Source organism: Amphibalanus amphitrite, unplaced genomic scaffold (genome assembly GCF_019059575.1).
Source record: "Amphibalanus amphitrite isolate SeventyFive unplaced genomic scaffold, NRLGWU_Aamphi_draft 000045F_arrow, whole genome shotgun sequence".
NCBI classification, from domain to species: domain Eukaryota; kingdom Metazoa; phylum Arthropoda; class Thecostraca; order Balanomorpha; family Balanidae; genus Amphibalanus; species Amphibalanus amphitrite.
Window position 1 is genome coordinate 1050559 of NW_024881541.1, and position 15584 is coordinate 1066142.

The 15584-nt window shown below is 50.0% G+C and overlaps 2 protein-coding genes across 3 annotated transcripts in view; one reads left to right on the forward strand and one right to left on the reverse strand.

The window, feature by feature from the left end:
• LOC122377483 (protein ROP-like) overlaps nucleotides 1–15584 on the forward strand; it is a 93494-nt gene continuing 77910 nt past the window's right edge. The window contains exon 1 of one of the 2 annotated variants that reach the window (XM_043357540.1): nucleotides 1–151. The gene's annotated coding sequence lies outside the window, so the exon portion shown is untranslated. The remainder of the gene's footprint in view (nucleotides 152–15584) is intronic. The other variant, XR_006255877.1, reaches the window with a different exon arrangement.
• Nucleotides 10896–12840, reverse strand: LOC122377465 (piggyBac transposable element-derived protein 4-like). The gene is made up of 2 exons (XM_043357519.1): nucleotides 11139–12840; nucleotides 10896–11053 (listed from the first exon to the last, which is right to left on the reverse strand). Exons 1-2 carry the CDS (start codon nucleotides 12838–12840, stop codon nucleotides 10896–10898), a joined length of 1860 nt encoding a protein of 619 aa, XP_043213454.1.

Genomic DNA, 15584 nt, shown 5'->3' on the forward strand with positions numbered 1-15584 from the left:
GACTGTTTACACTACCGACCGAAGCTATCGGTGACGCCTGCGCTACCGTTACCGGTAATGGTTGGTGGGTAATAGTCCAAGTAATGGTGGTGAAAAACACCTGCATAACCAAACAATCAATCGGCGTCAGCCCTTCATTATCCATCGTGGGGTAAGTCAACGTTCTATTTTGGTTTGTTTCATAATTCATTTCAGTTGGGGAAACTACGAAGCGCCGAACTAAAATTGGATCAGCAAATCAACGGCTGGAGTGGGCGGGGCGATGACCAAATGGCCGTAAAATTAGAAAACTTCATCTTTTCCATGCATCCTAGTGTTCAAATGAAAAAAGGCATAAGAATGTTTTTTAACCACACAAGGCCTACACTCACTCGGTGAACGATGCACTGGCGGCTGTAAATTGCAGAGTTACAATACAAGGTCAAACAGTGATTGGCAAATATGGCGGATTGAAACAGATGCGTCAAAAAATGTAAGCAGCACCATGGTTTTAAAATGTCATTATTTCTATTATTTTGTATATGGTTTTTCCCATTGTGGTTAAATAATTATTGTAAATTTAAATAGGTATCTTCATTTATTGTAATTAAATAAATCTTTTAACAATCTTCTTTCAAAATACTGATCCATTTATGGAATGGTCAGCTGATTGTGACGCCTGGAACCTGTAGAAAAGCCGTTTTTCTATTGCCATTTTCAAGTGAATTTGCCGAATTTGATCTAATCGCGTTGATTCCTAGTGGAAAATGGAAGCTTTTTCTCTGCCATAAGTGGATGCGATACCGCAAGTACCGGCTTTTTATACCGTTTTTCACCCTTAGTAGCGACGGCTGCATTTATGCCCATATATGTTCATCAAAAGTCTATGTATTGACCGATCCATTTTTGGATCTTCGCTTCGTAGTTTCCCCAACTGATTTCAGTTTCGGGTTCAGGCTATGTTGATGGTTGATGTATTTCAATGTTGACAATGACTGTGAATGTGATGCTGAATCAGTCTGAATCACTGCATTGATTGAAGTCTATATCCTACCATTGACTTCTAGAATATGGTTGAAAATTGGGTAAATGTCAAGATTAAGTCCTAAAAAGATTTTATGGATAATTTTTCACAATATTATGTTAATTGTCAGCATTAATCCAAAAATGATGCTTAGGGGAGAGTGGGGCACATTTGTGCAAAAAATGGATAAGTCCATATATCTGTTCTTTGGTTAGTGCAATGGCAAAATTGTTGATTGTAGTATGGAAAGGAACTATTGCAGATATTTTTCCTCTTAAAAGTTATCCTCTAAAATTATTGCTTCTATTAGAAAAAATGACTTTTAATAGCTCTGAACATTTGCACGAAACTGTGTTAACTGCCCCACCTATGGGGCACATTGGTATAGGTATAGGTATAGGTATATAGATAATGGACTTGGGGTAATGCTATTTGTTGTCCATGTCATTATTGGCTGGGAAACATGTGAGGGTACTCAGTGAGGTTGGAGGTTACAGGTCACAGTTGGCTTTGAGCTGGAGGTGCTTATCTAGCTTAGCTTTAAATGTAGCAGTGGTGTCAGCAGACACGACATCACCTGGTAGCTCATTCCAGTCATTAGCCACCCTCTGTGAGAAGAACCTTTGTCTGGCTTGATGGACTGACTGCTCCTTGTGTAATCTCATATGGTGACCTCTTGTGTTTGTCGTCCTCAGTTTGAAAACTTCTCTCTCTTCACAGTGAGCTTCCCTGACATTATCTTATAGGTCTTAATCAAGTCGCCTCTTTTTATCCTGTCTTTAATAGATACGGTCTTCAGGACTTTTAGTCTTACCTGGTATGGCCTGTCCTTTAACCCCCTCACCAATCTTGTAGCTCTGCGCTGGATGTTTTCTAAGAGACTGATATCTTGGTGCAAGGGATGGGGCACTTCCGTGGACCGTGCACCCTGCAAAGTTCGAGAAATTACCGGGCATTACCAGAAATTTACCAAAGGAAATTGGCAGGGGGTCATTTCACTTGATTTCTTTTGACAAGAATGCATTGCAAAACATATGTAAAAGGAATGAGCTGGCCAACAAGAATGTGCCAACTGCCGGCCTCCATGGCCTCGCCATGGATGAGATAATAATGGATTGGTGTCTTCGCAGTTTTTGGCGACATTGAGCTCAGGCCTGCCATCTAGCGGGAGAATTGTCGTAAGTTAGGAGCAAGCCGAATGAACGCCGCTGATTAGCATTGTGACACACGGGAGTGTGGTGTAGTAGCAGGCTTGTTGTGCAATTTTTCAAAAGGTTAGGTATGTCTTTATATGACAGTAAAAGCGAAGAAATTAATAGATTTATGTGCAGGGTCAGTAATAAGATAAGCAGTTCCATGTTATTTCCTCATTAAATCGTGAAACAGGGAGTTATTGGAGACTTCGCCAGCACGTGTCGTTTTCGCTATTTTTCACATGAGTCTTTACTTGGCCTAAATCAAACAAATTATCCGATCAAAGAACAAAACGAACGTAAGTACTATCTATAAGTCTAATGAAAAAGTTAAACGGAATTGCTAACGTCATTGCCGCTCAATATGCCATTCAAGACGCTCTATGAAAAGGACCCAACCAGTGCTGCGTAGTCGATGAAATTTCAGTGACTTTGTTTCCAACTCCGATTCCGGTATCCAAATATCGACTCCGACTCCTTCGGGCAGAGCTGTCGATTCACACAGACTCCGACTCTGCAGCCCTGGTAAGTCTGTGGAGTCGATGACTTTTCGGTGACGTTCGACTCATACTCCGACTAGAGCTTTTAAAAATCAACCGATTCCGAGTCGGAACAGAACCGCTGGCTCTGACTACAACTCCGCAGTCCTGGCCCAAGATAGCCGCCTAAAACAACTTTGATATGTGATCTTCTTCGTACATTGTTAATGTTATTTTAAACATGGAGTGGAAAAGGGAGACGAAGCCTTCACAAACAAGGATCTCCTGTTGCGGATCAATCAGCTGCTGGAACAGAAAGGCATAAACACCACGCATCTCATTTCATCGTTTTCCTAACGACTCCAAATGTAAGCACTGCTCAATGCAGTGCGAGCATCGATGTGACATTTGTGTACCAAGTTTGAGTGTTATCCGCCCAGCCCTTCTTGAGATATGGAAGCGGCACCCCGCACGTGCGCACGTGCAGTACAGTGTTCGTCATGGGCCGGGCCAGCCCAATGGGCCATGGGCTGGGCTGGGCTACGGGCTGGGCTGGGCCCTCAAATATGAAGGATCGATGGTCTGTGGATGGGCTGGGCCAAGAACTGTAAAGTGGAGTCAAGGGTTCGCGACTGAGACAAAAACTATAACTACATAGCTTATTACTGTGCAAGGCTCAAAAACGAGTTAATAAAGCACGCATGCATTGTGCAATGTGCAATGTGCATGCTGCTAGCAAAAGATTGTTCCTTTGCTAGCTTTGGATACCTGTGTGGTGTCAATAATTTTTAAGCTATTCATTTTTAACGGGCTGGGCCGGGCTGGGCTTTGACGCTTTTACCATGAATGGGCTCGGGCTGGGCCGGGCTCTGAACCCATGGGCCTGGGCTGGACTGGACTGGGATTTTGCGGCCCGTGGCGAACACTGGTGCAGTAGCACCCCCATAGTGACACATGGAAATGCATTGGCCACTTGGTGCCTAACTATTGACGAAATTTTACCGTAATGGGCCCAGCCATTGCGGAGTTACTTCATGTGGAACAATTTCGACACCCCTAAGTTGGCACGTGACACGTGCCGTAACATTAACTAAGATGAAGAAAATCGGGCGAAATTCGGAAAAGAAGGAATAAGCCTACCAAATGTGTATGGCATATTGTCAAACTGCTGTACCATTGTGAGTAAATGGCCATATAAAAGCTCGTACAAGCCAATGGGACTGGGCGTTTCAATACACACCGTCTTACGCATTTTATTTTCGTTATTACCTAAAGGCTGCTTGACGTTTTTGGCTTTCAAGCATTTAAGACATTTTTTGTCGTCTCAGGTCCAGTTAGATTACCTCCAACTCGTGGGAATATGCACTTCGAGCCAACTAACACACCACACCCACGTGTGTCATAATGCTGAGAGATGGCGTTCACTTGGCTTACTCCTAACTTACGATAATTCTCTCGCTAGATGGCAGGCCTGATCCCAATGTCGCGGATCCCAATGTTAATTTCCACGAGACACCAATCCAGTGTTATATCATCCATGGCCTCGCCATGGCTAACATCCATGGCCTCGCCAAGTTCGCGTGAATTAGTCGTCACGACGTCGCAAGCAGCTGAGACTGAGTCAGGCGAGCGTCATTAGTGAAATCTACTACAGATAAAGTCATAAATCTTAAATCGCAAAAACTAAAAACAATATGCACAAATGTGCCCCCAGGCAGTGCGTACACGAACCTGCCCCACAACGGCATTTGTAATATATTTCAAAATTTCTTGTTGAAAAAATGACACTTTAACAACAAACAAGTTTGCAGCAGTTCCGTGACTAGAGTGAGCTTCTTCGCCCCCAGTTTTGAGAAGCTGAACCACATTCCGAGTCAGGATCATGAAAATGGATGTACAACCTACAAATCTACCAACCTAAAACCTAAAACCTACAAACCTACAACCTAACCACGTCCATCAATTGAGCAGCAGATTGATAACCGCAGGTTGTTGTTTCATTAGACAAACACTATTCGTTAGAATTGTGTTTTTCTATTGAAAAACAACCGGAGCGGTCGTTCTCCGGGCTATGTTTTGCAAGTCTGGCAGCGAATTGGGGCAACTTGGGTGGGGCCTAAACGAATCGTTCAATCTTCGTAAAAAGTTCAGTGTATGGGCTCCCGGAGGCGATCTACCTGATGGCACCGGTCGCTACTCGCTAAGAAGTCTTTTGCGCGTGGCACGTGCGATTCCATTTTCCCCATGTTAAGTGAACGGGGTTTTGGACACTTTTTGCGCGATCGCGAATGGCGGGAAAACGAGCCAAGGAAGAGGTGGTTTTCTTCCGAGCATTTTATGGCAAACACGTTCCGGTACACGCCAGTGTGCGCCGTATACCCGCCAGAATCTCGTAACACCTCTATGCACAAAGTCAAAGTTGGAATTTTGCTGTGTCCCATGTTAAGTCAATGGATGGCGATGCCGAGACTTTGCAGAGACATTTTCATTCGTTCATTGTACAAAATTTTAGAGATAGAATTCGCCCAAACTCTTATATCTTGTAGAGAAAGGAGCATAGTACATGCTGGTATGCTTCGTTAAGCTGGCAGAAATCGTTTTTTCTAAAAAAGTTCGTTTGAAAATGAAAATTTTTAACATGGAAAGTCAATGGGTGCGTCTTTATTCCTCTATAACTTTTATCGTTAGTAATATATATAGGTGAAAAGTTAATATAATATACAACTTTTGATGCTCTTTCCATTGATGTATAGAACGTCACTGCACGGTGTGCCGTTTTCAAGAAAAGTTGTAAAAAAGCAGGGCTCGACTGTGATTTGAACCCAATTACATTAGACTATACGAACAGGTGACGGGGATACCTCCCGTGTGCGGATGCGACACTGATTATTGCTAAATATTAGCAGTTGGCAGCCGTGGGGGCGCCTTTACAAACCTTATATCTCTGCAACCACTGGACCGATTCACTCGCGGTCTTTTGTGTGGGATAGCTTCTTCCTTTCTTACACGTAGTGTGCTGTTCTCGATGCGTATGGGTGACCCCTAATGCACGTGCCACGTGCAAAACGAAGAGGTGTCAGTTCGGTAACAAGTCTAATAACTCTGTAGTTAGTTTGCCGATTGCGCTGATACTTGGCATGGTTGTAGGCACCTGCCGCGCAATGCATTTCCATGTGTCACGGTTGGGGTGCCGCTGCACGTGCACACGGGCAGGGTGACGCTTCCAGATCTTGAAAACGGCTGGGCTGATTTAGCTCAAATTTGGTACACCGCTAGAGACCGGTGAATAGGGTGCCGTGCACACCTCAATTGGGACCCAGCTTGCACGTGCGCACGTGCAGGGTGACGCTTCGAGATCTCGAAAATGGCCGGGCCGATTGCACTCAAATTCGGCACACCTTTAGAGACCGGTTAGTAGGGTGCTGTGCACAAGTCAGTTAGTATGTATATTCATGTGTCACGGTTGGGGTGCAACTGCACGTGCGCACGTGTAGGGGTCGCTTCCAGATCTTGAAAACGGCTGGGTTGATTTAGCTCAAATTTGGTACACCGCTAGAAACCGGCGAATAGATTGCCGTGCACGAGTCAATTGGGACCCAGGCTGCACGTGCGCACGTGCAGGGTGTCGCTTCCAGATCTCGAAAACGGCCGGGTCGATTGCACGCAAATTTGGCACACCGCTATAGACCGGCGAATAGGGTGCCGTGCACGTCAGTCCGTAGCACACCGACTCCGGTCTGCACGTGCAAAGCTCGTCCTCTCGTTTGGCGGCGGGCGTTTTTGCTGCGTTTACAAAGGTGCTTGCTCAAACAACCTGCGGTCCCGCGATGCGGAGCCCAGCATCGCAGATGCTGGTAACCGCAGGTTGTTGTTTCATTAGACAAACACTATTCGTTAGAATTGTGTTTTTCTATTGAAAAACAACCGGAGCGGTCGTTCTCCGGGCTATGTTTTGCAAGTCTGGCAGCGAATTGGGGCAACTTGGGTGGGGCCTAAACGAATCGTTCAATCTTGGTAAAAAGTTCAGTGTATGGGCTCCCGGAGGCGATCTACCTGATGGCACCGGTCGCTACTCGCTAAGAAGTCTTTTGCGCGTGGCACGTGCGATTCCATTTTCCCCATGTTAAGTCAATGGGGTTTTGGACACTTTTTGCGCGATCGCCAATAGCGGGAAAACGAGCCAAGAAGGAGGTGGTTTTCTTCCCAGCATTTTATGGCAAACACGTTCAGGTACACGCCCGTGTGCGCCGTATACCCGCCAGAATCTCGTAGTACGTGGCACGTGCGATTCCATTTTCCCCATGTTAAGTCAACGGGGTTTTGGACACTTTTTGCGCGATCGCGAATGGCGGGAAAACGAGCCAAGGAAGAGGTGGTTTTCTTCCCAGCATTTTATGGCAAACACGTTCAGGTACACGCCCGTGTGCGCCGTATACCCGCCAGAATCTCGGAACACCTCTATGCACAAGGTCAAAGTTGGAATTTTGCTGTGTCCCATGTTAAGTCAATGGACGGCGATGCCGAGACTTTGCAGAGACATTTTCATTCGTTCATTGTACAAAATTTTAGAGATAGAATTTGCCCAAACTCTTATAGCTTGTACAGGAAAAAGCGTAGTACATGCTGGTATGCTTCGTTAAGCTGGCAGAAATCGTTTTTTCTAATAAAGTTAATTTGAAATTTAAAATTTTTAACATGGAAAGTCAATGGAAGCGTCTTTGTTACTTAATAACTTTTTACGTTGCAGATATATCAAAGTGAAAAGTTAATAAAATATACAACATTCGATGCTCTTTCCAACAATGTATAGAACGTCACTGCACGATGTGCCGTTTTTAAGAAAAGCTGTAAAAAAGCAGGGCTCGACTGTGACTTGAAGCCAACCACATTAGAGTATACGAACAGGTGACGGCGATACCTCCCGTGTGCGGATGCGACACTGATTATTGCTAAATATTAGCAGTAGGCCGCCTGTGGGGTGCCTTTACAAACCTTATATCTCTGCAACCACTGGACCGATTCACTCGCGGTCTTTTGTGTGGGATAGCTTCTTCCTTTCTTACACGTAGTGTGCTGTTCTCGATGCGTATGGGTGACCCCTAATGCACGTGCCACGTGCAAAACGAAGAGGTGTCAGTTCGGTAACAAGTCTAATAACTCTGTAGTTAGTTTGCCGATTGCGCTGATACTTGGCATGGTTGTAGGCACCTGCCGCGCAGTGCATTTCCATGTGTCACGGTTGGGGTGCCGCTGCACGTGCACACGGGCAGGGTGACGCTTCCAGATCTCGAGAACGGCTGGGCCGATTGTGATCAAAGTTGGCACACCGTTAGGGATCGGCGAGTAGGGTGCCGTGCACAAATCAGATGGGACTCATTTTGCACGTGCGCACGTGCAGGACGACGTTTCCAGATCTCGAGAACGGCCGGGCCGATTGCACTCAAATTCGGTACACTTCTAGAGACCGATCAGAAGGGTGCCGTGCACAAGTCAGTTAGTATGTATTTGCATGTGTCACGGTTGGATTGCAACTGCACGTGCGCACGTGCAGGGGTCGCTCCCAGATCTTGAAATTGACTGGGCCGATTGAGTTCAAATTTGGTACACCGCTAGAGACCGGCGAACAGTGGCGTATCCAGGGGGGAGGCCAAGAGGCCATGGCCTCCCCCTTCGGCATCAAACATGCAAGTGGGCCCTTTGGGTCACTTGAGTGCAGTGACGTACCCAGGGGGGCCATGGGGGCCCTGAGGGCGCCCTGGTTACCTGAGGGTCCCCCTGGTCACCTGAGGGGTCCCTGGTTATCTGAGGGACCCCTGGTTACCTGAGGGGCCCCTGGTTATCTGAGGGGCCCATGGTTATCTGAGGGGCCCCTGGTTATCTGAGGGGCCCCTGGTTATCTGAGGAGCCCCTGGTTATCTGAGGGGCCCCTGGTTATCTGAGGGGCCCCAGGTTATCTGAGGGGGCCTTGGTTGCCTGACTGGTCCCTGGTTATCTGAAGGACTCCTGGTTACCTGAGGGGCCCCTGGCTACGGGGCCCGGGGCCCCTGGTTATCTGAGGGGCCCTGGTTACCTGAGGGGCCCCTAGTTATCGAAGGGGCCCCTGATCCCCTGGGTACCCCTGACCAGTGATCTGAAGAAACCCTGGTCACCTGAAGGGCCCATGTTTAACTGGGGAGTACCTGGTAATATGAAGGGCCGCTGCAGTCACATAAAGGCCCTTAGTTACCCGTGGAGCCCCTGGTATAACCGTCCTCTGGTTATCAGAGGGTCCCCTGGTCACCTTGTGGGCCCCTGGTCAATTGAAAGACCCCTGGTCAATTGAAAGGCCCTGGTCACCTGAGGAGCCCCTGATTAGGTACCTGAAAGGCCCGTGATCACTCTGATTCAATGGTAGGGCCAGGGGCGAGGGGACACGTGTCCAGTATAGGGTTTAGGGTCCCCTCGGGCCCGAGAGGCCCTGCGGTGCCAATTGGCGGCAGAGGGCCCGCGCTGGCAACGCTTTAACTGAAAAGGAGACCACAGGGCTTGTGAGAACACCCCATGGGCTCTTGTGTAGCCACACTTATCTCCAGAGGGGCCTCACGCCAGGTTCTGAGGGCTCTTGCCGGCCCTGAGGGCTCTTGCCGGCCGATAAGGGATCAGCTGTAAGGGCCCATACCCGTTTGCTATGGCCCCACGGCCCACACCGGTGTTTCTGAGGGCCCTCACAACGGCGCCTGCGAGGGCCTCCACTGCCACCTCTAAGGGCCCCACACCACTGCCTACTACTTCGGCTACTTCGGCCTTCGGCGGCTCAGAGAGCCCCCACACCGGCGCCTCCGAGGGCCCTATGCAGTGCATATGACGGTCACTTACCAGTGACTCTGAGGGCCTCTCACCGACTTCTGAGGGTCCCTTGCCGGCCTATGAAGGGCCACCAGTAACTGTCCATGGGGGGCCATGGGGGCCATGGCCCCCCTTTCCGCCCAGCCGCCCAGATGGCGCCCCAATTAGCGCCGACTAGGCTGATGCCGTTTTACAGAGGGAACATGAATTAAAAAGTGATGTGAAGGCAGGGATCGAACTCAATATTTCTTTGGGGGTGCCTGGACACCCGAATGTTCTCCAGGACACCCCCAACTAGGACCTGAGCCCCCAATTATGAAGGGCGCCCCTCCGGAAACCAGAATATTCCGAACCCCCAGGGTCGATGGCGCCCCTGAAGAGCCGCTGGCACCCAGCTGAACGGAACAGTCGCCCCTTAAAAGGTTGATGGCGCCCCTTTAGAGCACCCGGCGCCCCTCTGAAGTTCACAGCTGCCCCAATCGGCCCCATTCAAGATCGATGGCGCCCCCTGAAACCACTGGCGCCCCTCGAAGGCACCCGCATTCTTCTCAAGATCACAGTCGCCCTATCCGAGATCAATAGCGCCCTCAAGAGCCACTAGCGCCCCCCCCCCTTGAGGCTGAAGTTGTTCCGATTGAGACTAAAGTCGCCATTCAAGCCCAATGACGCCTCTCCAGAGCGTCCGGCGCGCTTCTGAAGATCACAGTCGTCCTCATCCGAGGTCGCTGGCGCCCCTCAAAAGTCACTGGCGCCCATCTAAACGGAGATTACAGCTGCCTCATCTTAACCCTCGCACGACCAGGCCATTTCTCATAACACGAACGACCAGGGGGGGGGTTGTTACGACCCCCCCCCCTGGCGTTTCGAAACGGAAGGTCGTAGAGCTTAGCGGAAAAAACAACGGATTGCTCTCAACGAGATCTCGCGATTGGTGGTATATTTTTTGGTCCTAGGTGAACATTTGACCTACTTATGACCGGTCAAAGGTCAAATTTTCCGAAAAAATCAAACTTTTTCAACTTTGCGCAACGATTGCGGCAAAACGGTGAGAGATATTAACTTCAAACCTTCAACAACGTATTCCCCACTCAATTCTGCATCATATATGGTGTTTTTGGTGTATTTACCCTATAAAAGTAAGAGGCCTATTGCTGATGAGTGATATGGTGTCACATCACCCTCCGGTGTTTGTCCCGATTCGTCGGCTGTTGACCACTGCTCCGCTATAAATACTGTAGGTAACGACTCAGAAAAGTGTATTTCCAACTTCCAACAATCAATTCACAGCAAACGATGTATCACATATCATCACATATGAAAGACACATCATGAAAGACACATCATCACAAGTGACCTCACAACACGTGTGACTCGTCACCTGCCAGCCACTGCCGCTCACTCCACGCCGGACGGGCCAGCGTCACAGCTGTTGCAGAGAGGAAGGCTCCGCTTGCTGTGCTTGCGGCACACCGGCATGGTGCACTTGCAGCACCGCGACTTCACCTTGTTCACGTTGGTGTGCCGACTGCGCTTGTAGCCGGCACCCTGCTGGTCTGCCACGCAGGTGGCACACCTGGCGCGTGCGGTGGTGGGCTCTCGGCGTGGCTGCGGCTGGGCCGGTAGACGGCTGCCCAGGACGTTCTCGATGGCTGCGTTCTCTTGTCTTCATGGCGAGCCCTTCAGCAGGTCGAAGCAGGATCAGCGGCTTCACCAGGGAGAGGCCCAGCTCCCTCAGGAACAGCTTCCTGTCGCCGTGCTTGGTGTCCGAGAAGGACCCGGATGCCGCGCAGATGACCCAGCCGTTGAGAGCCGCCACGTCCAGCATCAGCAGGAAGACAGCCAAGGGCCAGCGCCGCGTCGCCACCCGGCAGGTGTAGGTGCCGATCATCTGGTCGACCGTGTCGACTCCGCCCTTGGTCTCGTTGTAGAACAACATAACCTCGGGCTTCTTCTTGCCGTCAGCGGCGACCAGCGGCTCGGCGTGCTGGGTCGACAGCAGCAGCACGTTCTTGTTGGTCTTCTTGTTGTAGGACGTCACCATGATGTTCTCGGACCAGTAGAACTTCGATGAGTTTACTTCTCTCCCTTCGGTCTTCTTTGCGTCCTCCGGCAGGTGTCGACGGTTTGCCATGACCGTGCCGACGTAGGTGAGGCCCTCTGCGAGAAGCTCCTCACAGAGGTCCACCGAGCTGTAGAAGCGGTCGGCGGTCACGTTCCGGCCGGTGCGATAGAACGGCCGGACCAGATGATGGACCACGTTGGACGCTCCGGTGATGTGGAGCTCAGGGTCAGGATCTTCAGCCTTGCCGGCGTACGGCATGATGTTCAGCATGTAGCGTGATCGGGCGTCTGCTACGTCCCGGAACAGCAGGCCGTACTTGTCCGGCTTGTTCGGCATGTAGATCACGAAGCCGCACCGACCACGGTAGGCTCGCAGCGTCTCGTCGACGGTGATACAGTCTGACGGCGTGTAGAACTTGGCCAGACGGCTGTTGAAATCCGAGAAGACATCTCGGATTGCCGCAAACTTGTCCCTCTTGCGCCGTTCTTCTCGGTCGGCTCGATTATCGAACCGGAGGATCCGCTTTATGTAGACAAAGCGGTTCTTCGTCATCGTCGCCCTGTAGAATGGCCTTGAGAAAGGCCCGTAGAACAGGTCGTCGATTTTGCAGCGGCGGTCGCCCTCACAACCCCGCAGGAGAACGAGACCAATGAAGGCCCGTAGCTCCATCAGCGTCACGGGGATGTGGGTGCGGTTGCTTGCTGCTGCGAGGCGCTCTCCTTCTTCATTCGACCGTTCCAGAATCTGCGTTAGCAGGCTATCTGGAAGGAAGAGGCCGAACGCGTCCTTCGGTATGTTGACGTCCTTCGCCGCTCCCTTTGGGCCCGGGCTGCCGCGCATGATGTTGCCTGGGCGGGCACGGACACGGTGATTGGGCGGCACCGTGGTCCACACCCGCCCTGTTCTTGACAGCTCTTGGCCACCAGCCTGCTCCACCCGGGTGAAGTTGGCCGCCGGGCGGTCAGCAGCTTCGTCTTCCGATGCCTCGCTGTCTGAGCTGGGAGCCACGGCATGGCCATCGCCGCTGGGACCGGGAGTCCCTGCAGCAGCAGCGGCAGCTTGATGCGGCTCGCCGTCCACTTCTGTGAAGTCGGTGACAGCTTCCGGCTCTTCATCCCAGCCGCTGTCATCGTCCGATTCTGACCGGACCTCAGGATCGCTGTCGTCTTCCTGCAGCAAGAGCTGGATCTCTTCTGCTGTCAGAGGCTGGCCTGGACGGCGGCGTGACCCACTAGTGCTAGGCTCAGCCGCCCGCTTCCTGCCTCTTGAGCGTGGCATCTTGAGCTGCCCGCGCAGGAACCCTTGAAATCTTGAACTGATTGCATTTGCCGAGCGCACCCCTTTTATACTACATTGCAAAATTTATCTACTTACATCTAGATCAATCATGCAATATCTACAAAAAATACGATCGCTGCTAGCCGTCAGCCAGTCAGCGCCCGAGGGTGCCGCCCACCCGCGGGGCGCAGCCAATCACCGCCCGCCGGCATGATTTTCCCGAATGTTCCCGAATGTTCCATGTTCCCAAATGTTCTGGAATGCCCAAGACTGCCGCCCACTCGCGGGAAGCAGCCAATCACCGCCCGGCGGCATGACCTTCTCGAATGTTCCCGAATATTCCCGAATGTTCTGGAAACCTCTGTCCTGAATTTTTTTTTTGCGAATCGTGTCTTCTCAAGATAAAAACTCGTCACCGTTCTCGATTCGTCATCGAGCTACTAGATGTTTCGAGAATGTTCCAATCACAAAGTGCCGGCCAAAGTTAGGTCAACCCAGGTCATTGACCTTCGATGGCCTCTGAAAGTTCGAGCCACAATACAAAAGCTCAAAGTAATAATGACTAGCGCTAGCCATGGATAAATATACCGACATTGCTCATATAATCGTTGTAAAACAAATAATTTCCGGCTGCACATAACCGTACGGGATGTTAGACCACTCATGACGTCATACCTCTCTAATCTGACATGACCCGGCCATTTTGTTTATTTCAAAAGTTAGTCAATAGATGCCCAACATGTCTGGAAAGTTCTATTAGCATACATGCACTACTCCACATGCAATCGTAAAAAAGCTGGGGGCGCATTTATCAGACACTCACTTCTCAGAAATGGCGGCGTACGCTGTACCACATATGACGTCATAACTCCGTGACCTGACCTGACCCGGTCAAGTTTCTTGCACCACACGATGGCCAATACTTGCCCCAACATGCATGGGAAGTTTCATGACGATCCATCAAACAATGTGGATAGCATCAGCAGAAAACCTCGGGACTCGGTACACACTTCGTGAAAATCCGGCCGGAGGCTGTACCTCTTATGACGTCATAACTCCGTGACCTGACCTGACCCGGTCAATTTTCTTGCACCACACGATAGCCAATGCTTGCCCCAACATGCATGGGAAGTTTCATCATGATCCATCAAACAATGTGGGTATCACCGGCAGAAAACCTAGGGATTCGGCGCACACGTTTGGTAACTGTCGGCCGGAGGCTGTACCTCTTATGACGTCATAACTCCGTGACCTGACATGACCCGATCAATTTTTTTCGGCAAAAGATGCGCAAAGGTTGCCCCAGAGGGTATTGAAAATTTCAGCCCGCTACGACAAGCCGTTTAGCGTGCACTTCGAAAAAACCTCAGGGGGGGGGGTTGATACAACCCCCCCCCCCCTAGGCGTTCTAGGGTTAAGATCGATGGCAACCCTCTGAAACCAATGGCACCCTTCTTAGAGTACCCGGCGCCCCTATGACAATCACATTCGCCCCATCCGAGACAACGCCCCTTGACACTACAGTCGCCCCACCCAAGCTCAAAGCGCCCCTCCAGAGCGTGCGGCGCCCTGCTGAAGGCAATAGTGACCCCATCCATGCCCAATGGTGCATTCAACACAGTCTAAAGATCACAGTCGCCCCATCAATCAGAGATCGCTGGCGCCCACCAGAACCGGGACTTCAGTCAGCCCATCCTAGATCAATGGCGACCCTATGAAACCACTGGCGCCCCTCTGAAAATCCCAGTCGGACCATCCGAGATCAATGGCGCCCCGCCCCATTCAAGATCGATAGCGCTCCCCCCCCCCCTCTCCTGAAACCACTGACGCTAGGTAATTATTTGACAATGGGGCTTTCTCATCGACACCAAGGGCCTTTTTCAAAATGCAGCAGCCAGGCGGCGCCGACGTGGCTAGGATGTGCCAAGCGTTTCTTATAAGGCAGCCTCGTTGGTGCCACCCCTCGTTGCGCGGCCCCCCTGTCCTTTTCGGTCGATATCTCCTAAACGGCTGGAGATATCGCCACCAAACTTTCAGGACCCCTCCGGGCATCAATTTTACACATTGTGACCAAAAAAATTTCTAGAGGCTATGATAGATTGGCCACAAATGACGTCAGAATGACGTCATGTTCTGTCATTTTCGACCGAAAAAAGACCTTCGCGAGAAGACCTGTCAGGCCAACAGCTTTGAAGATACAGAAAAATGATCAAGACATAAAAGGTGTAGAATTGACGGCTACAAAACTGTTATCTCGGATTTTTGAAATGTTTGAGTTTTGACCCCCAAAAATCAAAAAAGCATTTTTTTTGATATATTAGCCAAAAAATCAAAAAAGTTTTTTGAGTTTCGAAAAAACCGGAATATATGTAATAGTACCTACCGTCTTCTATCTACATACCAAATTTCAGATCGATACCTCGTTTTTTGGCCAAGTTATAGCGAAAAAACTGTTAAAAAATGATGACGTCAAATTTTCAAACTCAATTTTTGGCAATTCTAGACCTCGTAGAGCAAAACAAAGACCTTCATTAGACTCCCCGTGACGAGCTGCATCGAATCGATACCCATTTTATGCAAAAATATCAACTTTGAAATTTGACCTAATTTGACCTGACCTTGACCTGACCTTCACCAAAACGTGACCTAGGCTGGCCCCAAAGGCTGCCTAACCCACATAATCGCATTTGTCATGTAAAATGGACCATAAAACATGTATCACACGACACTTTCATATTGTGACC